At 44.0% G+C, this 23,314-nt stretch overlaps 1 protein-coding gene across 1 annotated transcript in view; it reads left to right on the plus strand.

Moving 5' to 3' along the window:
- LOC104536914 (zinc finger MYM-type protein 4-like) overlaps window positions 1-22,833 on the plus strand; it is a gene marked incomplete at its 3' end in the record, with an annotated part of 27,180 nt that extends 4,347 nt beyond the window's left edge. The window contains 26 exon segments of the mRNA XM_010179659.1: window positions 1-361; window positions 1,832-1,899; window positions 2,472-2,642; window positions 5,261-5,339; window positions 5,761-6,013; window positions 6,702-6,876; window positions 6,992-7,204; window positions 8,728-8,878; window positions 9,529-9,644; window positions 9,775-10,047; window positions 10,536-10,686; window positions 10,932-11,104; window positions 11,455-11,605; window positions 12,002-12,139; window positions 12,416-12,453; window positions 13,592-13,736; window positions 13,846-13,961; window positions 14,386-14,557; window positions 15,596-15,649; window positions 15,761-15,940; window positions 16,471-16,565; window positions 17,150-17,321; window positions 18,937-19,088; window positions 20,261-20,372; window positions 21,680-21,928; window positions 22,704-22,833. The exon segment at window positions 1-361 is cut by the window's left edge and continues 30 nt beyond it. Of these exon segments, the coding sequence (XP_010177961.1) occupies window positions 1-361; window positions 1,832-1,899; window positions 2,472-2,642; window positions 5,261-5,339; window positions 5,761-6,013; window positions 6,702-6,876; window positions 6,992-7,204; window positions 8,728-8,878; window positions 9,529-9,644; window positions 9,775-10,047; window positions 10,536-10,686; window positions 10,932-11,104; window positions 11,455-11,605; window positions 12,002-12,139; window positions 12,416-12,453; window positions 13,592-13,736; window positions 13,846-13,961; window positions 14,386-14,557; window positions 15,596-15,649; window positions 15,761-15,940; window positions 16,471-16,565; window positions 17,150-17,321; window positions 18,937-19,088; window positions 20,261-20,372; window positions 21,680-21,928; window positions 22,704-22,833 (4,088 nt within the window).
- Between the last annotated feature and the right edge of the window lie 481 nt (window positions 22,834-23,314).

Consider the following 23,314-nt stretch of genomic DNA (forward strand, 5'->3'; position numbering starts at 1 on the left):
GTTGTTGGGAGTGACAATGAAGATGACCACGGTTTCGCTGCAAAGGACGCTCTGTCTTCTGCGATTCACGATGAAGAGCATCTAGAAGAGGGCAAGAGGGTGACAGGCCATGACTTGGACAGTGAAAAAGAAATTCAAATTCAAAATGCAATCCAAAAGGATCTCACTTCGCCATTTGAGCAGGGCCCTGTATTTAAATCAATTCGGAAAGATTTTAGCATAACGAGAGATAATGGCAAAGAGACTTTCTCAGCAAAGGACAAGAATAGAGAAGGACATTTTCAAGAACGTGAGAAACGGTTGGAAAAAATCCCTAAAGATATGGATTCTAGATTGAAAAGCAGTTTTCTTGACAAAGCAGGTAACTGTTGCCATCATAGACCTGGCTACCCAGCAAAGAGGAAGAACTAGACAGAAAGGAGCAGTAGGGGCAGCTCTTAAAACATCACCTTGGTGAAGAGCACGTGCACAGCTGAATGTAGGGAAGCACTTTAGGAAGAAACCCCAAATGCACTGAGCTCTGTATTAGGACCAGGATTTGTGAAAGGGCCTGGCAGCGTTAGCGGGGTCTCATCCTCCACAGCCTGGTTCAGAGCCTCAGCACATCCTTTGTGTTTGGTGACAATTCAAGCTTCAGGGGTTTTTCCTGCTGTTTTTATAGACTTGGAACTCCTCAAAAGAAAAGATGACGACGTTTGGGTTAAGTTGGTGGCCAGGGAAGATTTTTTTTTTGAGCAGAGTACCAGTTCTTCATTAGTGTATATATATTTATAGCATTAGGCATTTCCCAGTAGCATCACGGAGAGGCTTGGTAGAAATGTGTCTGCAGGGACAGGCTGAGATCTTATCCTGGGAGGCTGCTCTCCTCCCTACTCCAGTTGTGTCCTGGGCTTTGTTCAGCCAACACAGAGAGACCCAGAGGTGTCTGTGACCAGTTCCTGCACACCTGGTTTGACGTCCCAAAAAGCTACAGCAGAACAGTGAATGGAGGCGTTCAAGACAACCAGGCTGGAGCGTGGGATTTAATTTCATTCATGAGATTGAATAGAGGAAGGGTTGGCCATGAGTGAGAGCCTCCTGGCTCAGACTCACAGCTTTCCATTCTGCTACCTAAACTTGGTCTCTTCAGTCCCAGCATCGTAAAATCAGTGCTTCCAGGTTGAGAAACAATCAGGTTGTTTTAAAATTAAAGCTAAATACGTCTCTTTACTTTTACCTTCAGGTAGAAATAAAGTGTAGAATATTCCTGTGCAAAAGACGTATTTCAGAAAGCTGTCAGTAGCTCCGGTTGTAAGGTTGTGGCTGAAAGCTGTGCAACCTCAGGTAGAGCAGTCAGTGGTTGGAGGAGCAGAAGGAGATGCTCGTGGGCAGCACGGAGTATCCAGGCAAATACGGTATTTTTACAAGGGACGTGCTAAAAAAGCGTAAGCTGCTGTTTCCTGAGAAGGGAGGGAAAGGCAAAAGACCAGAGCAGAGAAGAAAAGGGTGAAAGTTGTTGCTCTGAAAAGTATTTTCTGGTTTAAATGTCGAAATGTGGGAGTGTTCAGAACCCACCGGGGCGTAGGGAATTTTGAATGAACAGTTCACCTCAGAGGTTTACAACCATTTTGCTGGAGTGGGAAAATAATGACCCAATAGAACCATAAAGGTATCGGTTGTCTGTAGGGATTGCCATCTTATTTGCAGGGAGGAGAAAGGGAGCTAAAAGTTTAATACTTCTGAGGTGCTGCTAGGCCATGGGGTTGGGGATCAGTTTGAGACTCTAGATGGTTTGAAAGGAAATGCATTGGAATCTGTATTCATTTCTATTTAATGTATATGTTTTCCTCAGTTCATAATCAAGTAGAAGAAACATTACGGACGCAGTTAGCGCCACAAACTCCAGAAACTAACTTCAGGGTAAGCTATAGATCTTTCAAACACTTTTGCAAGTGCAGCAATATACTGGAATAATTCAAAATACGTATTTTGTATTTGAGTGTAAAATTTGAGTATCAAAAAAACCGACCTTCTGCCTCTTAGCCGTCTTTGCTACTTAAACAGCGCGTGTAGTTCTGTTAAATTTTGCTGACCCTCTCTTTGGATTGAGGATTCTTTTGATAGCCACTGGTGTTCAGCATGGTCTGTCTGACTGGCGAGCTGAAGCTGGACCCGGATGCACCCGCCTGCCCCGCTGCCTTTTTTCCAGCCGAGACAGGGACCAGCTTGTACCGACAGGAGCCGCAGCGGCCGAATTATCCCCCTGAGAACCACCCTAGAGAGCGGGCGGCTCTGCTCGGGCGCCAGAGGAGCGGAGAGGCCTGGGGGGGGGGGACAGGGGGGGCTGCAGGGAGGGGCTGCCCCCCGTTTCTCCCACCTTCCAGCAGCAGGACCCATTGCTCCTGGTCTGCGGCAGTGACTCCCCTCGGCAGCGGCCCAACTCCCAATGGCAGATGCAGGAGGGTGAATTCTTTTTCATATTATTGTTTCAGGAGTCTAGCTACCTATTTTCTAGTAAGGAATCTATTGGACAAGAGCTGGGGAATTCCTTTGCACCAAATATTAGAATTAAGGAGGAGCCTTTGGATGACGAATATGATAAAGCTATGGCCCCACAGCAGGGACTATTAGACAAAATTAAAGATGAACCTGATAATGCCGAGGTAAGTTTCCCATCGCATTTCTCATTTTGGTCTGACAGCTGACCACATAAGCTGGACTCAAATTCAGCAATTTATTTGGTTTGTTGACCGAAATTTAACTTGAAGAACGTAGTTTAGTTGAAGGATTCTCCCCTCTTACGCTGCCGTGAAACCCAAACCCCCAACTTTTTGATGTCGCGTTGCCGTGTCGCTGGAAATGGTTTGCTTTTCAGTTGGAGACAACAGCGCTGTAAAAGTTTTCGTTACGGCAATACAGACGCTTTGTCTCAACGGGAAATAAAATACGAATAATGTTTTGCTGAATATTTTGTGAGGGATGTGCGGCTGCAACAGCCATCCCTGCTCCCTCAGTCCTTGCAAGCGCTGGGGTTTGTTGTTTGCTCTTGTTTTAAGTTAACACTTGGAGGTCTTGCCCTAGTGAAATATTTCAATATGTACATGCCAGCGACGTCGACTTAAGCAGTGTCAAGGTGACTTTCTCATTTGAGACAGACATTTTTTACGATGATCCAGGTAAAGTTCAGTACTTGCCTGACCCATGGATCGAGCGGTGCAGGGGCGCAGGTTGCCGAGCTCGGCCCCATCTCTTGGCCACCGTGACACCAGGGAGATGATCTGTGTTGCAGTCCCTGTCTCCTCACTGCTGATGTTTGGGTTACGTGGGAAACCTGACGTGCAGTTAAAGGTGTTGAAAACTTCCCAGGGTGGTTGATCCTGCTTGCATCGACACAACCGTGCTGCTGTTCCTGTGCAGGCATTAGTTTCCATAGCATCATCCAGTGTATTTCTGCTATACCCCTCTTCTCTGGGCCTATCAGCCCAACATTTTTTCTTCTTTCCCCATAATACTCTTGGCTTAATAAAATAAAGAAGGAAACGAAGTATTTGAAACTGTTCAGACCTCACTGCCCGTCTGATTTGTTCAGTGTCCGTGGGTTGGTTTGGTTTTATTTTTCCTTAAGCGTCTGCAGTGTCAGAGCACGTGTAGGCTGGTGAAATCCGTTCTCTTGCCCTCCTGAGGCGGTGTCTGTGTGTGGGTTTGTGTGGAACGCAATGCGAGGTGTCTGTGGTTATCAGAGAGCCTAAGTCAAAGTGAAGGCTTGAGGGGTTTAAATATCAAATACGGTATTGTTCAAAATGTTAATGCCTCGAGTAAAATCCTGTAATCATCAACTGGTGAGGGCTGGTGAAGGGTCGTTTTGTTTTGCCTTAGATTGAAGTTAACGTGGAGGGTTTTGGCTTTTTGATGCCTGAAAGATAAGAGCATTTCTTGCTGTAACCGATAGTTGGAGCTGGAGGTTTTTGGCTTTCAGCTCTGTTACTCTGCTGGGAAACCGTGCTCCATCATGCACAGCTGATGCAGGATTTTCCTCCATTTCTCTTCCTGGTATTGACTAAGGATAAAACTGCGGTTAAAGTGTTAAAAAACCCCTGTGTTTCTGCAGATACCTAGTTTTTAAATTGTGATACTAAAGAATGCCATGATGCTGTAAAGCCTGTGGTCACAGCATGTCCATACACAGCTTGAGAGCTTCTCTTATTTGAGACTTGAGTGCTTTCCATCAGTGAAGAATGAAAACCATTGCCTGTTCTCCTGGGAAGCCTCTTGAGGAATCGCTTGGTTGTCCTGGTGTAGAGACTCGGGATTTTCCCACAGGAGTAGGAGAAGTGTTAATTTAAGCGTGTATGCTGTGGATGGTAGCGTGTGGTTTTAGGAGACGGCTTAAGCTGAGGGAGCAGCTCGCTGCCGCTGAAAAGGGAGAGCTTAATTTTGCGTAGTGATGGAGAATTGGCTTACCTTGCAGCCAGCCAGCAGCTCTGCGTTGAGCGCAGTCATAACACGGCGGCGTGGCCCTCGCTGCTCTGAAATGACTGTAAGTAGGTTAAATCTGATCATCTCCGTAGTTCCCGGAGATTATGCTTTTCAGCCTATTAAGATTTACATGTGGAGTGTTACAAGCTGCTTTATGGTTCAGATTTCTAGGGCCAGCACGGGCAGGAGGCGCGGCGTCAAAGTCTGAATAGCTGCTGTGGAGTAAGCTGGTAATTTCCAGCGTGTCAGCTCTTCCACAGGCGGCTGTCAGAGGGATTTCCTCGTCCATAGAAAGCGTGAGGTTGTCCCCAGGCTGAGCAGGGACGGTGATGGTCTGGCTCCTTAGGCTGCTCCGAGGTGCTTAACCCCTGCTGAAGCACAGATGCTTCACACCATCGAGGTCCCAGTCCCTATTTCAATATTATCCTGGTGAGTGTGAGGATAAAGCTTGTTCCTCAGAGCAGGAGCAAGCACTGCAAAGCACTTGGAGATGCCAAGCTGGGAGTGGAAAGCAGAGATTGCTCCTAAGCTTTGTCTGATTGAATTGGGAGGTGTTGGAGGACAGGAAGGGCTGCACCAGGCGGCCGTGCTTTTCCATTCCTACACCACACCCTGGGCTGTAGTTTGCTGGGAGGCTCTGAGCAGGCGCTGTGTGTGGTGCAGCACCTGTAAACCTGGCCTTGGGAGACTCTCCCTTGCCTTCCTGGGCCCTGAGATGCAATACAGCGTTATGAAAGAACGGCAATCGTGCGACCTGTTATTACATGTGTGTATTTGTTCTCCTTTTCCTTTCCCTTTGTTGTAGGAGTACGGCCAACAGCCAAAAACTCAGGAAGGGGAGCTGAAAATCAGTGCTGTATTTTCAGTCAGTGGCAGTCCTCTTGGTAAGCAATAGGCAAGACTTAACTTCATTTAAACCTATAAGATGTATCACCTTTGCAAATACTCTTGCAGGTTATCCTGCATTTTGTTTGCTGTGCCTGACCCCGGTAGAAAAAAAGAACCCGTTTTATTTTAGTGACAATGAAATGCAGAGATTGGAAAATAATTGTATGGAAAAGTGAATGTGGAAGGGGTGCTAAAAGTGCATTCTCAGTCTTAAGAGTAGGTGAAACAGTCTGCTCTGCAGAAAACCAGCACAAGGCATGTATTTGTGGAGAGTCCATCTGCTATTTAATTCTCCCTTAGACCCTGACAACCCAGATGGAGTCAGAAGCTTTGTGCCTGCCCCCTGCACGCAGTGAATTATGCGCAATACGTCCGTAACAGTTACTCTATGTTTTCTCTGTGGGTTTTTTTTTTTAGCTCCACAGCTGTCATCAGGTTTCCAGCCTTCTGTGGCATCCTCTGGCATGAGTAAAATGCTTCCCTCAGTCCCCAGCACAGCTGTTCGGGTTTCCTGCTCTGGCTGTAAAAAGATCCTGCAGAAGGGGCAAACGGCGTACCAGAGGAAAGGCTCGACCCAGCTCTTCTGCTCCACACTGTGCCTCACTGGATACACTGCTCCAGTCTCTCGCCCACCAGCTTCTACCAAGAAAACCTGCTCGAGCTGCTCAAAGTAGGACAGTGTTTTCATTTCTTCCAGTAAGAATTGATACCCAAGCAGATAATTTAAGGCTTCGGTTCGCTTTTGGCACACCAGGCTGTTTCTGTCGTGCCTGCTTCTGTTCTGCTTCCCTTCAAAAACTCGTGGCCAATTCTGTCACTCATTGATTGGTCTATCCACTTTCAATTCAAACTTCAAATCCAGCAACAAACAAACAACTGTAGATGGGAGATGAGAGGTGGAAAGCTACGAGTCAGACTGTTTTGAACTGGACTGGACAGTGATTAGAAATTGTAACCTTTCGTTTCTTGCTTTATTTCCCCTACCCCATTATGATTGGCATTTTCATTGCTAAAGGGAAGTATTCCACATATCCTGCTTTCTAGGCCTTATTTTAGTAAAGCTATCTTTTCCCAGCTCCTTTTGGAAAGATTTAATGCTGTAACCTGATGTGTTTATAGGCCACTCCTAAGTCCAGGTACAAAATGTTTCACAAAATATCTGCTTGAGAATTGTGCTTCTTAGCTGTTCCCTAATAGGAAAAGAAAAATGAAGGCAGGTATTTAGATCAGCGAAAAGGAAAGCTTTAAATTAAAGTAGTCCATCCTCTTCTGTTTAGTCTGCAGAAGAAGAAAGGACAGCAAGTTGCCGTGAAAATAACATTAATTCCTTGTCTGTTTGCTTTTCTTCTCTCCCACAGAGACATTCTAAACCCAAAGGATGTAATCACTGCCCAGTTTGACAATACAAGCTCCAGCAAGGATTTCTGCAGCCAGTCTTGTCTTTCTACGTATGAACTGAAAAGGAAACCTGTTGTTACCATTCACACTAACAGCATTTCAACCAAGTGCAGCGTGTGCCAGAAGAATGCCGTGGTAATTGCAAACTTCGTTTCCATTTCAGTTTCCAGCAGATCAGGACAGCTTGCTCTCTCCGAGATGAACATACACGTTCTTCTATTCCTCTTATAGAGTCTTCCTTTTCTTGCAGATCAGACACGAGGTGAATTACCAGAATGTTGTGCACAAGCTGTGCAGCGACGTCTGCTTCTCCAAGTTCCGCTCGGCGAACAACCTGACCATGAACTGCTGCGAGAACTGCGGGGGGTACTGCTACAGCGGCTCGGGGCAGTGCTACGTCCTGCAGATAGAGGGGCAGGCGAAGAAGTTCTGCACTTCAACCTGCGTGACGGCCTACAAGCAGGTGTGCTTTGACAGGACATGAAAAACACGTCTTTGGGTCTTCCAAGAAACACCCCATTTATGAGCTGATTAGCTGCCTTGGTCTGAGATAACTCCTATTGCATTTGCTGCTTGTCTTAGCCCAAACTCGTTGCCCTGTTTCCTGTGCTGTATTCACGGTGGGACCACCCCCCAGCAGTTCCCTGTGACTTCTTCCAGCCTTTGGGATGCTCCCTGTTTGAGAGTTCTCCCTTAGATTGTGGCATTTGAATTAAGCGGTGAGGAAAAGTAATTGATTGAGACTCACTTTGAGTTTAATTTTTAACCTTTTAATATTTTAATTTTGATTATAATGGAGCCTCTTAAAGAACTGCACAGTCGAGAGAATGTTAATTTGTTATAATAGCTCAATTATTTTTGACTGACTTATTTTAATGCAATTACTTTAGGAAAAATTGCCCTCTGATAAGATAGCGTGACTTCATTTTGTGACTTGACTCTGCTGCTGCATTATTAAGGCCACTTAGGCTAAGAAAGGCCTAATGAATTTAAAAAAAAAATCTGGTAAAAGTATTTCATCCAGAAAATTACCTACAACATTAGTTGTCCTCTGAAACAAACCTGGAAATGAAATTAGAGAGTCTGGAAAGGAGACGGACTTCACGTCCAAACCTCTCGTATGTTTGTCTTCCTGAACATACAGTGTGCTCAGAGCTTACAAGGTTCAGTCTGATCTGTTTATTATTGATTTTTGAACAGCATTCAACCCAATTGCCAGATACATTCTGATAGTTTCTGGGATTTTGTGGGTGTTTATAAATCCTTGGGAATATAAGCTCTATTCTGTCCTTCTGTGGAGATCTGCGGTAGCTATTGATAGAACAAAGTGTTTTTAAGGCTGTCGTAATAAAATGATCAGGTGCACTCGTTCTTGATATTTTTTCCCCCAACTTAAATACCTTTCACTGCTGTAAACACAGAAAATGTCTGTGAAGGGTGGGCTTCCTTTTGTGTCTCTTTAAAAGCAGTCTGTAGAGCGGAGATTGAAAACTGTAATTATTGCTAGGAGATACATCTCTTCCCCATTTTTTCTATTAAATACATCTTCAGCGAATCTCTTCTCTCTAGTTCTTGTGTCCTCATCTGTTAAATGGGATTAATGCTTACGTACATGGCTGATGTATAAAAAAATCATAAGCAAAATGCTCCTTCTTGGCAAAACTGTTGAAGTTGTCCTATTGGAGGTGCTTGATTCGTGCTGTGCCAGCACGTGGTGGTGTTTGCATGTGGAGGCCTTCACCCCGACAGCCTGGGGGCTGTTTGCTCTGCTCTGCAAATGAGAGAGAGCCCAAGGCTCCCTCAAAGTGTGAACACAGCAAACACTGAGAGCTCCAGTAAGTATATCTGCATCGTAGATGATACAGCGGTAGAATCAGTGCTGTTTCAAGTGCACTTTTATACACGTCTTATGTGTTAGAGATTAATTTCCAGCTTAATAAAAATACTCCGTTTCAAATGAGTGACGGATTTCCCTGTTTTCCACAGAAGTCAGCTAAAATTACACCCTGCACACTGTGTAAATCTTTGAGATCTTCAGCCGAGATGATCGAGAACACAAATAACTTGGGGAAAACTGAGCTGTTTTGCTCCGTTAACTGCTTGTCAGCGTATAGAGTAAAGATGGTTACTTCTGCAGGTAACTTTATCCTTTTACTTCTTTAGAAGCATAATTTCATGTAGCTCAGATCCAAACTTAATTTGTCTCGAAAGTTAAGGCCGATAATCTTTTTGGGGGGTGTGGAAATTGGCTTTATTTTTAAAGAAAGGTGCTGAGATGGGAACATGAGGACTTTCTACCATAGATGTACCTAACAGTGACAGTGCAGCCATTTCAGCCTTGTTTCTAGAGAGCTTAAACATGATAATAAACCTTAATCTATTTTCTGCTCTTGCAAGTGCAGCCGGTGGGATTCCCAGCTGGACAAATCCACTTTGGGGTGGATGGTACCACCGCTGCGACTCTTCTGCCCCTTTTCTCCAGCGTGATTGGCGTAGTTACCTCTGCCTAACGCTGCGTCATGCTGGGCAAACACATCAGCTGTGTTTCTTGTAGAACAGAAAAATGCTTACTGACTTCCTAGGGATACTGGGAGATAAATTAAAGGATCTGGCAAGCAACAGGCACCACAGCTGCAGTGTCTGCTTTGGCATCTGGAGAAACTTGGGCTTCTGCGTGCGCCTTGGCTTGTCATTCAGCTTCTTGCTTTTTGTAAGCACGGTGCAAAACGACCTGCAGTACAACTTGATGCTGTGTAAATCACTTTTTCTTCTCTCTTTCACCCTCAGGTGTCCAAGTTCAGTGCAACAGCTGTAAAACTTCAGCAAACCCTCAGTACCACTTGGCGATGTCAGATGGGAGCATACGCAATTTTTGCAGCTACAGTTGCGTAGTCGCTTTTCAGGTGTGGCATCTGGGATTTCTTCTTAGCTGAATCAATAGAACAACCAATTGATGGTGTAGATACCTGGGATGTCGGGTGAGATACGTAATACTGCAAAATAAAGCTTGCCTCTCGATTTGCTTCCCCGCAGAATTTGTTCAACAAGCCTGCAGGAATGAACTCCTCGGTGGTTCCTCTGTCGCAAGGTCAAGTCATTGTAAGCATTCCCTCGGGGGCAGCGGTGTCGGCAGGTGGCAACACCTCGACTGTGTCCCCCAGCACCATGAGCAGCTCGGCTGCAGCTGGTCTACAGAGGCTGGCTGCCCAGTCCCAGCAAGTCACGTTTGCCCACCCTGTTGTGAAACTCAGGTGTCAGCACTGTAACAGATTGTTTGCAACCAAACCAGAACTGCTTGACTACAAGGTAATAAAGGTTCGAGCTTTTCAAGCTCTTATTTCTCAATGAAAACTCAAGAAATTGTAGCTTATATGCAATGGTCTGTCAGTAGTGCTCTGTTGGTCACTGTGACCTGCTATGGAGGAATCTGGAACTGATTTTGGTAGCGTTTAACTAGTATAAAAATTAATACTGATACTACCTCTTTGATCTTAAAAACAAAACCAAAACCTCCCAAAAAATAAACCCTATGATTGCCTGACTAAGTAAGCACATTCCTGATTCTTGGTCCTAGAGATGATCCTTTTAATTCCAGGACAAAGCACTTTGGTGAGGGCTTTCTGCAGAAAATTGCGCTGTCCTTGTTATAAAGCTCAATGGAGAGACTTGCTCGGTAGTGCTGTCTGGTGTTGATTTCCAAGGGCATAAATATGCTTCTGAATTTTTCTTAGCTATTAAAATGTATTATCTGGGAGGTGAAACATCGAAACCAAAGCGTTGTGGCTGTGTTGCAGGGTAAAATGTTCCAGTTTTGTGGCAAGACCTGCTGTGATGAGTATAAGAAGAGGAGCAGCGTAATGGCAATGTGTGAATACTGCAAAACCGAGAAGATCATGAAGGAGACAGTGCGATTCTCAGGCATAGACAGGGCGTTCTGTAGTGAAGGTAAGGAAGGGCGAAGTGTCTTGCTGTAAAAGTATTTGTATTTCTAAGAGAAACCTAATCTTCTAGGTTAGAAAAACGGTTTTTAGGTTTAGAAACGCAGAACCTTATTCACACTTTACATTTAATGGTATAACACAACAAATTATTACAGACATACGTGAATACGAGAACTAGAACTGCTGAGCAAATGTCATTTTGAAATTGAAGGTTGGTTTTGGTTTTTTTGCTATTTTCTCCTCTTTTAGGTTGTAAACTGCTCTATAAACACGACTTGGCTAAGCGCTGGGGAAGCCACTGTAAAATGTGCAGTTACTGTTCACAGGCTTCCCCCAAACTGGTCCAGAATCACTTTGGGGGGAAGATGGAGGAATTTTGCTCAGAAGAGTGCCTGTCAAAATACACAGTTTTGTTTTACCAGGTAAGCAGTATTCTCACGTAGCATCTTCCAGAACATAAACGTGTTAGCAAAAGAGCCTCTGTACGTTAGGAGCTGTGCAAACTGCCTGTGGTTGACTTCTGTGTCCATGGGATATGTTACATCTATGTAGCAAGTAAATCCTTAACTTCTAAGCAGCAGTTTTCTGTGTAGAGAAAACCTAATCTGGGTTGTGGGGAGGCAGATGCTGCATGTTCTGCTGCTGTGTTACCCTGCAGGAGTGATTTCTGTACATTCTATTTGCTGAGCAGGGTGCAGAGAGGTTTTTATACACATCCTCTCCGTTGCTGTTTACAAGTGTGTTTAATTTCTCCCTCACTCTCTTTTCCTAGATGGCAAAGTGTGATGGTTGTAAGAGACAAGGTAAACTCAGTGAGTCCATGAAATGGCATGGGGAGATCAAGCATTTTTGCAATCTGCTTTGTATTCTGTTATTCTGTAATCAGCAAATTGCTTCTGACCCTCCACCCCCAAACAACACAGGTAAAACAAGCTGAGAACAGCATTGCTTTTTGGTGTGCATGAGAGTGATATGAACACTTATTTGGAAACTCACTGAATGTGAACTTTTAAAGATGTATCTTCTGCTGGGGGGCAGAGAGTGCTGCTGTAATGCACATACTATTACAAAGAGAAAGCTGCTGTGATGCTATGATGATGAACTTCAGAAATGTTTCAGTGACTGAGAAGCAGCTTACGTTTGCTTGTGGAACCAGCTCTTATTTAAATGAAACCTGCAGATTGACACCTACATCCCCTTCATCTACAGCAGGCTTTTCCATTTGGAGATAGATCTGGAGGGTGGGTGTTGTTTCAGAAATGCTCTTTAGTAAATTATCTTACTGCTTGTTTTGGTTTCCTTCTCTTCCCCCCGTCCAGCAAACCTTTCTATGGCACCAGCGTCCTCATCAGGCCCTCCTCTGAGAAAGGACTCAACCCCTGTCATAGCAAATGTGGTGTCCCTTGCCAGCGCCCCTGCTGCCCAGCCTACGGTTAACTCCAACAACGTTTTACAGGGTAAGACTACTCAATATGAGATATATATATTTAAATCTCTATTCCTGAACACTTTTATTTGTTCAGGGATCTTTTCCACTGAGCCACTTCTTCATTATACTTTCCATCAGTGCAGATGGTTACAGTTTTGTCTGTCCTTTACCTAAGGATAAACCTATGTACGTACACCAGGGAGTGAGGTTTAATGGGAATTCTCTTTCTTGACCTTGGAAGGATATGGGTTATGGTTCTTGATGCTAAGTACACAGACTATTCTTGTATGTTTTTGATTCGCAGGTGCAGTCCCTACTGTGACAGCAAAAATAATAGGAGATGTAAGTTTTACGAGAGACTCTTTTTCTCACTTTCGTCCAGATTGTGTCAATAACAAGTAAAGTATCCAAGAACTTTGCACCGTCATTTTGTAACTGCTTTTCTTGGTTGTGATTGGGATTTAATCCATCTTGCAGATGGTTTTTTTAAAAGATGGATAGAAGTTGTATGGGATAAAAGTCATTTTGTGTCCACTGGCCTTGATGTGAAGTTTTAAGATGAACCTTTTCAAATGGTAGCTCTGGAGGTGGCTGTAGCTCTCAAGCCATTCATGTGTGGCTTCTGTACTGGGTCTACCTTGTGTGGCCAGGGGTGGGCTGTGATGTTGGAAGTGTGGGAGGACGGGGACCAGCAGGGGCTGCTGGGGCTGACGTGACCACAGCCTGGCTCCCTGGTCCTGTGGTCCCAGAGCTGTGGGGAGCCATTATCACCACTTAGCTGGGATTAACTCCCAGAGTTCCTGTTCTTGGGCTCTTTGAGGTGTGTGGTGTGGATCTCAGCTCTCTTAAAATGCCAAGATGTGGTTATGTAGCTCTGGTGTTCTGGAGGGCTGACACCCTTGCGTTTAGCTGTGTCATTTATGGATTAGAGTGTGAATTTTCCCTCATGAAACACATCCTGATATTTGAATGCATCACTGAAAATTCCACTTAGCAGGACGTGAAATTAGTACAGGCACAAATAGTCTGTGTGTGATCAGGAAGTGATACTGGTACTGCCAGCATTTGTGTTCATTTTTTACTTTTATTTCTTTTCAATGGTTTTACATCAGTTTACTAACTTATTTGAGTCTGTATCAGCCAAACTTTTAGAAGTATCTTAACATACGTCCTTGTTAGATCTTTGCCATTAATAGCAGTTTATAGAGGTTATTTGACTACAGGAACCAAGTGTTCTTGCAGATTTGTTTGCTGCACTGTTAACAGAAAAAAGGCCTCTTGTTTAAAATAAATGGAAGTGAAGACTAGAAAGTACCAAATGCATTAGCAAGCTGTCTTTGCAGTAGTTTTTAAATGACCATTTTTCTCAGCAAAGAGCGTTTTAAATTGTTCAACCTCCCATAGTAGAGAACTAATACAAACCTGGTGATATCCTTCAAACCAAGGCTGACTCTGCCCTAATTTGTGTTTTTCCAAACAGGCAAGCACTCAGACAGATGCCCTAAAGCTGCCACCATCACAGCCACCCAGGCTTCTGAAAAACAAAGCGTTGCTGTGCAAGCCAATCACTCAGACTAAGGCCACCTCGTGCAAACCTCACACACAAAACAAAGAATGCCAGACGGGTGTGTATCTCATCTCCTTCTCATTTTATAGAAGTCTGTGTCGCAGTTGGGAGGGTAATGCATGATTTATGTAACAGAGAAGATTTTTCTGGTTTTGGTTTAACAGAAGCAGCAGAAGTTCAACCCCAGGTCATCGTGGTACCTGTTCCTGTACCAGTGTTTGTGCCAGTGCCCGTTCACCTCTACACCCAGTACACACCAGTTCCGCTTGGGATGCCAGTACCTGTAAGTTGCGCTTGACTGGAGAGCTGCTCTACAGTCCTGGTTCTGAACGGGACACAGAGCAATGCCACTGGGTTTTGTGACTTGTGATGGGTCACAGAGCAGTGCCACTGGGTTTTGTGACTTGTGATGGGTCACAGAGCAGTCCCACTGGGTTTTGTGACTAGTCGTGGAAGTGGGATTTGGAGTCCTTGAAGCCATTTCTTTCCTTACCTCGTTGTGTTTGGTTAAGCATCATCACACAAAACTACAGATTTGTGGGGTTATTGCAGAAATGAAGCAAGTTGTCCAGTCAGAAGTGAACTTTAAAATTAAATGTAGTAGTCCTAAAGTACATGTAAGATTAAATGAGAGGAATCTCCCTTTGTGTATTTGCTGTCTCCCTTCACCCCCAAACATGCTCTAATATTTTCCACGTGTTCCATAGGTACCAGTTCCCATGCTCTTCCCAACTACCCTGGATAATGCTGATAAGATCATTGAAACTATTCAGGATATCAAGGAGAGGATTCCCACAAATCCGTTTGAAGCCGATCTCCTTCAGATGGCAGAAATGATTGCAGAAGATGAGGAGAAAGATAAAACACACTCTCACGGTGGTACGTGATGTTTTTAAAAAGGAAGCTAAATGCAGTGAGGTGGAGGTCCTCTCTTCATGGAAAACAGAGAAGTAGATGTAGGGCCTATATTGGCCGCTTCCCAAGTCCACGTGGCATGTGAAATGGTCCTGTTGGCTGGCCAACATTTATTCTCCACAATGAAAGTGTTCATGCAGGTCGAGTGCCAGCCTGGACAGGGCTATAATGCTTATGTCGTGTCTTAGCAGTTTTGATGACTTCTTTTAAACTGAGGAGGCCGCCTGGGGATTCAGCTGAACTGTGGATTTGGAGATGGATTTGCCTCTGTGTACAATATTCTGGTCTTTGTTTTGAAAACATGTTTTCTTTTAAGATTAATTTACTCTTCCTCCCTGTTTCCCGTCTCGGGTGCTGGTTATCTTTGCACCTTTCTGAAGCTTTTGTAATTTCACAGACGTTTATCAATCAACATTCAGTAGCGCTGTGCTCAGCACAGAGCCCATGTCAGATGCTGAGCACTGACGGTGCTTTCAGTGTCTTTGCATTCCATTTCCCTGATCCTGGGTGCTGATTTGACTTTTGTTGACAGTAATGGATTGCTAGAGGTAGTAATCTCCAGATCAGTACATCGTGCATTAGCAGAAAAAGGAGTCAAGGAGGCACAGCGGCTGCTTTACAAGAATATTTTCCTGTCAGGCTTTTTATGGTGGATTCTTGGAGGGTGATGCAGGTCAGAATGTGTTGGACAGTGATCATCCCATGTCATAAAGGTGGAACGAGCTGAAAGAAGTGAAAAAAATACTGTATTTGGCTACAGATGACTCAGATAACAGACACAAACATTTAGGAAAGCAAAGATGGGTTATGCATTCCTGTGTCTCTCATAACTGCATGGCCTAGGTGGAAAGCTGTTAGGAGAACCCTAGTGGAGGGGACGATGGATCGTGTGTGGTAGTGTTATGACCCAATAAATAGGTTTTTTGGAGCTCAAAATCTTTTGTTACTAGTTATGTGAGCTGTCAATTGTTTGTAGGTAAAGATTTCCTTCTTTTTCTAAAGGATCTCAGACATCAGAGCATGAGCTGTTCCTGGACCCCAAGATATTTGAGAAAGGTCAGTTGGATTTGTTTTGCAAATGGACTCGGATCCTGCTGTATCTTTTCTGACAAATCCCTCTCCGATAGCACAGAGTATGTCTGATCAACATCTGATCACTCATTACAGACCAAGGCAGCACTTACAGTGGAGATCTGGAATCCGAAGCCGTGTCCACTCCGCACAGCTGGGAGGATGAGCTGAATCACTACGCTCTGCGGTCCAGTGCCCTGCCCGAGCCAGAGCCAGAGCCGAAGCAGATCTCCAAAGGCGACGTGGAGCAGGACCTGGAGGCAGATTTTCCATCAGGTCAGTGTAACGTGAAGAAAAATGCACTGTTGTATAAAAAGATGTGCAGTTTTCTGAGTAAGCATTGTACCAGCAGCCTGCTTGTGAAGGGTATGTGTTTTCGTGTAGAGTAAAGCTGGGTATTTAAAGCTGCAGGAATATGTCAGCTCTACTAAAAATTACTATTTAAAAAATGTTATTGGTATGTTTAAAGACAGCTTTCTGCAGAACCAGGAGCAGCAGGCAGCCCTGCTTGACTCCTTTGAATTTATCACTTCTATCACTTCAGGTATAATTCGTGTGAGTGGTGCATAAGAACATAAACTTGTCTGAATGAGCACACCCCTCGTCTGGGGGGCTTTCATCCTCTTCTGAGGATTTCCTTTCCTTATATGGAAGGTACAGAGTTTGCCTAATTATTCAAAGGTAAAGCATTATTTGCATATAAAGGTGTGATTGCCAGTGTAAGGTATCCACAGTATCTAAGTGACACTTCTACCTGGGCTGTAAATCAGATAATTAAACTCTTAATGGTGTTGGTTTGACTTCAGACTCATTTGACCCTCTCAGTAAAGGACTGGGTTTGCATTCGCGTTCACGAGCAAGACGGAGACACAGAGATGGCTTCCCACAGCCAAAAAGACGGGTAAGGAAGTACCTCTGGAACACCAGCTCCTTGCATTTGAAGTCAGAACTTTTATGTGCATGCTTATTCCAGAAGCAAAAAGATGCTGCTCCGGGGTGAAAATAAGAATTGGATGTAACTACGCTGCGTGGTTTTTCCTGTTCTGCTATATGAGATGAGGTTTTCTTTCTCCCCTGCTCTGCAGCTGGGTAGAATAAATGCTCTTTTCAGTGCAGAACATTTTTTAAAATACGTATAATTTAAAAAACCCCCAAAAGAGATGTCTTTTAAGTAGTGTCATTATCTGCAGGAAAGAATCAATTTTTTTCTTGTGTAGCTAGAGAGGAACGTGTTTCTGTGCATATTTATCACAGTGAGAATTACTGTATTTTATTGCAGTGAGAATTACTGTATTTTATTGCACTTTTCCTGTAAAATATGGTTAATATTTGTCCACGTATTAAAAATACACATATATCCATTCAGATTCTGTCCTGAGAGTAGGATTTGGTTATCATGTCAGCATAATGGCCTTTTTATGTGAGATTTTGTTAAGCATCCGTGGATGAATTGCTCATTAAATGTTCATTTGTTGTGATTTGTAGGGACGGAAGAAGTCAGTGGTTTCTGTAGAGCCCCGGAGCCTGATGCAGGGCTCCTACCCTGGGTGCTCTGTTTCGGGGATGACCCTCAAGTACATGTACGGGGTCAACGCCTGGAAAAACTGGGTCCAATGGAAAAACGCACAGGAGGAACAAGGGGACCTGAAGTTTGCAGGTAATTCTTCCTCTCTCAGTGGAAACAGAAGCACTTGGCATGATCTGTTGTTCAAATAGAAATTAGGATTAGATGTGACTGACTTTTAAAATATCCACGAATGGAGAAAAGATTTTGCGCAATACCGTCTTACATCTTTTCATGCATTTAAAAATCATAGCTATTACATTCTTAATTGGTCCGTTACCTATTAAAACAGCCTCTAAAATACCAGATTTCTTTTCAACACGAGAAATTTCAGTCTTTTAAGTGGCACTTTGCACTCATTTGCATGCGGTAATTCTTCATTTGTAGAAGAGATGCTTTATGCAGCTGCAGAGCCTTTACTGAGCTTTTATCAGCACCAATTTGGCCCCGTCTTTTTCGTCTCTAGCTAACGCATCCACAAAGTATTTGTTTGTCAGCAAGACTATTTGCTGTAAAAAAAATAGCGTGCGACAACATTAAACTCTTAACACCTGATTTCTGGGCTTCACAGCTGAAAGAAACCTTCCCAAACTCTGCCCATCCTGTGCTGTACCCTGCCTGAAACTGGCTTTAAAAGGCCTGAATTCCTTGTGTCTCTCTGGGGCAATAGATAACAACAATATAAACATCACTTGTGTTTGTTTTTCTAATTACGGATTTATTTGTTTTTCACAAAAGCACAACGGTCCTGGGATTTGGCAGTGTCCAACTCCCCATTTCCCTGGTCTCAAAGCTGTCTTGCGTGCTTGCACTGAGGGTTTTGTGTGCAAATTTTCAGAGTCAAGCAGGGAATTTAAGTTAAAGGCTGTAATTGAGCCTTCTGGGGATGGTGGGGAAAAGAGGAAACCGTATTAAATACTTCTGCAATGTAAAGAACATGGCAGGGCTTATATAGGAAAGGTCCCAAAGGAGAAGGTTCTGCTTAGAACGAGATCTGCTTTTTCCTCTCGAGTTTGGCATTTTTGTTATCATTACACGGGAACAGCTGGTTTTTGTTTCGCAGAAGAAGTCATCACAAGTTGCTGTGTTTTGCTGTGGCTGAGGTAGCAAACCCCACAGTCGGCCCCGGAAAGGTCCCTGCGTGTTCCCAGCAGTCACTCCCGTCCGTAAGGAGCAGAGCAGCCGAGCTGTCACCTCACTGCAGATCCTTCGAGTGGCTCTGCTCGCTGCTTCCCCCTCTGATCCGTGCACAGCCCTTTAAGCTCTTCATTCTTCTCCCTTTAAGGAGCCGAATGTGCTGCACTCAAGCCCAGATCTATTGGGAAATGCTCAAATCTTCCTCTCACTCGGGATTCTCCCCAGTCCAGCTGTAGATGTGGTACCTGTTCATCGACCCTGCACATCTTTGGGTTCAGCGGAATCCTGAATATTTAAATACCTTCTCTTTACATCCCTGCAGCCTTATTACGTGGTTGCAGCATTTGTATCAACTGCACAGGCTGGTGGAGTTTTTAATTGGCCAAATCTTCGTTTAATTGTTAGCCAACAGATGGGAAATAGTTCACAAATTTAGTCATACAGGGTACCTCGTGTGTGAGATGATAGAAGGTTTGATAGTTCTGCCCACATGAAACAACAAGGAATGTGTTGAAGATTTAATCTGTTAATTGAATTAAGTGAGTTTTCCTAATGATGTTCTTGGCCGCAGTTCGTCCTGTGAAGCTCAAGGAGGACATTCTCTCATGCAGTTTTGCTGAGCTGAGTTTTGGCTTGTGCCAGTTCATTCAAGAGGTGCGGAGACCAAATGGAGAAAAATACGATCCTGACAGCATCTTATACTTGTGCCTTGGAATTCAGCAGGTAACTCGGAGTTAGGGTATTTCTGAGGGCACACAGAGCTCGCTCTGGTTGTTTAAGCTTTGTAGCCATAGCCCCACATAGCTGCTTGATTTTTATAGCGGAGGGAAGAATGTATCTGTCTTTTTTGGGCTTTATTCTTGGTCTGTCTCAATTCCATATTTGATTAATTTGAGCTTTTTATGATCAGGTGAACAGGCTGCTTCTGTACTTGGGAGGAATGTGGCGAGGAGGGCTGAGTGTTTCCAGCTAGACACAACTCTTGGGTTTTGTACCTTTTTTATGTTTTTCATGCATAGGAAAGGATTGCAGAAACCCCAGTCTTTGTGCTTTATGGTGGATTTAAATATTTGCTCAATGCTCTTGTAGTACAGCACTTTACATGGAAGAGGTTACCCAGCAGAGCCAAAACACTGAGAGGAACTACAGTAGCGTTGTAATTAATGAATGCTACGGGTAACGTAATGAGTCCTTGCTGTCTGCCCGTGTATGGCAGTTTGAAACCCAGAATAACACCAACTTCTGCTGAAAACTCAGTGTTCAGAGTATTTCGTTTGGAGACAAGGAATCAAAAGCTGCTGCTGATGGAAAACCCATCGCTTTATCGTCATTATTTTTTTCCTGGCTGTGCTTGAAAGAAAAAGTAGGAAGAGTTAAATTCCAGGTGCCATCGATGAGGTCTAGGAGTATCAGCATTTTTTGTGATTTATTTATTGATGCACACTCCTGGCTTGTAGAAAAGTCGTTTTTTAATTGCTGCTTGACAGGAATTTAAAGGACTTTCCCATTGATGCTGTAAGTCGAGCTGTTTCAGCAGCCTGGCATCTCTTGTCAGGAGGTGTCAGTGTGTGGAGTCCTCCTCGATAGAAGGAGACTCAGTAACTCCAATGGTTTTTACAGGCAGAATACTTAACACTTAGAGGATGATGACTTTTCATAAAACAGCTCTAGAGCTTGGAATATTAACAGTAATTCCTGCCTAGATCTCTCATTTCCTAATGAGGAGGTCCCAGTCACTGCGGAAAGTTTGGTTTGGTCTGACTGAAGATTTCAGCCGAGTGTTTTGCACCGTTAGACACTGGGACGTGAGAAAGGGAGAGAATCTGATGTCCTGTACCTTCTCTGCAATGTTATGTATTCACAAACTGTATGTCTTCCTTTTTTTTCTCTCGCAGTACCTGTTTGAGAATGGTAGAATAGATAACATTTTTACCGAGCCCTATTCCAGGTTTATGATTGAACTTACAAAACTTTTGAAAATCTGGGAACCTACAATTCTTCCAAATGGTAGGACAATTCTTCTGTTTTGTGTAGCTGCATGACAAAACCGTATTATAAAGTACTGTTTTCTCAGTGCCACGAAGAAGGCTGTGATCTGAGGCATTCACATCAGTCTCCTCTGTCTCCACCGTGTAACTGTGTGTGGTAGATTAGTGCCATGGATTTAATGTCTGTCTCTACCAGTTATGGGTTACACTTAAATACACTTTGCCTCTGATCAGTCTCAACTCCTTTAAAGAAAAGCTTCCCATTCCTGTAGTCAACACGCGAGCTCTCGTTTTCCCTCAAGTTTGAGCTATATTTTTGAATACAGGTAGAGAGGATTGTCATGAGTATTGGAGATGAGTTACTGCAGATACCGTGTGCAGCTGCACTGCTGTTATCCTGGTGGTACTGGAAGTTCTGGTAGATCTGAGGCTCACATTAGCAAATCGTTGGAGTCTCGACTCTTCAATTCCAGGTTTTCTCACCTCCATGACTTCCAGATTAAGAGCTCCCAAATTCTGTAGGGGTTTTTAATTGGTTTTCCAGTCTGATCATGCAGTTTATAAAGCTGGACACTGGTCGTATTGGTACACAAGACCTTTTTCAGGGTATTAACAAAACTTGGGTGATGTTGGCAGCTCCATCTGTGGATCCACAGCTGGCTTTTCATTCAGAAAATGAACTTCTTATTTAATACAGAAGTAATTACTTCTAGGCAGCTGCACATAGTGAAGTTTTCTTTCACAACACATCTCTTACAAGCCTCTGTATCTCCTATTCCTAAGTTGCTTATGATAATCACAATGGACCATTTGTATATAAAGATGGTACATTTTAAACTCGTGCTCCATGTCTTAGCAATGACCCATTTTTTCCAGTTGGCTGACTGGTTTAATACAGTGGAATTGGAACTTAGTGGGTTTCTGCTGCTGTCTGTGATCTTCCTCTATATCCTCCTCTCCGTTCTTCAGGCGTAGGGAGTTCGCGCTGTCCCACAGCTCCATTCTCCTTGTTGGTGCATGCAGTGTTCTTGGTTTTATTGGAATTACAGTTGCATATGATAGGTGTGAATTTGAACTGATGTTCATTAATGCAGAGGGGTGCTGAAAGGGGACTTCTATGCATCTCTGGCAGAATTTGCCTATTTAATTTTGCCTATTTCTGCCTTCCCACCCTGCTCACCTAAGGTGTTCTCATTGCTTTGGGAAAATTCTGAAAATCTAGATTAGACACAGGCTGTAAAAGCTGCTCAGTTGTAACTGAATATGGGGACGGCCCTAAAATTGCATGAATAACCCTTTTCTGTTTCCTTTGCCTGTTGTTCCTAGGTTATATGTTCTCCAGAATTGAAGAGGAACACTTGTGGGAATGTAAACAGCTGGGTGCATATTCCCCTATCGTTTTACTGAACACACTTCTGTTCTTCAACACCAAATACTTCCAACTAAAGAATGTCAGTGAGCACCTGAAACTGTCCTTTGCCCACGTTATGAGACGCACCCGAATTCTGAAGTATAATACTAAGATGACATATTTACGTTTTTTCCCACCCTTTCAAAAACAAGAGGTAGAATCAGGTGAGCGCTTTCTGATCATCTGAGTTTTGGCACTCGTATTTGTATTGTGTGCAGCTTATTTTGAAAAGAACTGGGGAGAAGTTCCACAAGGATGGGGAGGGCTCTGGAGAACAAGCCTTATGAGGAGCGGCTGAGGGAACTGGGCTTGTTTAGCCTGGTGAGGAGAAGGCTGAGGGGAGACCTCAGCACCACCTACAACTGCCTCAAGGGAGGTTGTGGAGAGGTGGGTGCTGATATCTGCTCCCAGGAGATGGGGGATAGAACAAGGGGAAACGGCACCAAGCTGTGCCAAGGGAGGTTCAGGTCAGAGATAAGGAGGAAGTTCTGTACTGAGAGGGTCGTCAGAAGCTGGAACAGGCTGCCCAGGGAGGTGGTGGAGTCACCATCCCTGGATGTGTTTAAGGAGCGGGTAGACGAGGTACTTAAGGATATGGTTTAGGGGGTAGACAGGAACGGTTGGATGTGATGATCTCAGAGGTCTTTTCCAGCCGAGCCATTCTGTGTGTGTGAAAACTAGGCTATGCAGTAAGCAGAGCTGTGAGGAGTGTGACTTCTATAACATCCTAGGCTTGCATAAAGCTTCATTAACCACTGCATGAGTTAAAGGCCTTTGCTGAAGTCTTTTGCTCACACTTTGATGCTCCTGAAGGCTGATTTGAGTGGGGTGTTTGTGTGTGCAGAGCTCCCTGGGCTGGTGCTGGGCTGAGGGACGGGGGCTCCTTCTCAAAAGCGCTGTTTTTCACTGAACTCCTGTGGTGCCGTTTCTGTTACCCAGATAAATTATCTGTAGGCAAAAGGAAACGCAGTGAAGATGAGGAGATTCCAGCAGCAGTGGAAATGGCTGAAAATACGGATAATCCCCTGCGGTGTCCAGTCCGACTTTACGAGTTTTACTTATCAAAATGGTAAGTGACAGCAGTTGGGTTTCATCTGTTTGGGATCCCACTCAAACCTTGTGTGCCTGTGCTGTGGGCTCCTCCCTCCAGTTTTTGGTCCCCCAGTGGGATGATTGCACTGATGGGACTTTGGACATCAGTGGTACTGCTGGACTCAGGTAGTGTTTGCTACTACTGGTACCGAGTCGAGAGTAGAGCTACATATTCTTTAAATGCCTGTTTACACATCCACTGGGTGTGAATGTAAACGGGGGACATTACTGCAGTCACCAGGGCATTCTCATCTTGAATTCCCATCCAGGAACAGCCTGATCCAGTTGGAGGTGTCCCTGCTCATTGCATGGAGGTGGACAGGATGACCTTTAAAGGTCCCTTCCGACCCAAACTTTTCTATGGTTCTATAATTATAATATAATTATACAACAATGTAATAATATATAATGTATAATAATATATATTCTAATATAGATAATGTATAATAATATATATT

This window comes from Mesitornis unicolor, unplaced genomic scaffold (genome assembly GCF_000695765.1).
Source record: "Mesitornis unicolor isolate BGI_N332 unplaced genomic scaffold, ASM69576v1 scaffold29842, whole genome shotgun sequence".
NCBI lineage: Eukaryota > Metazoa > Chordata > Aves > Mesitornithiformes > Mesitornithidae > Mesitornis > Mesitornis unicolor.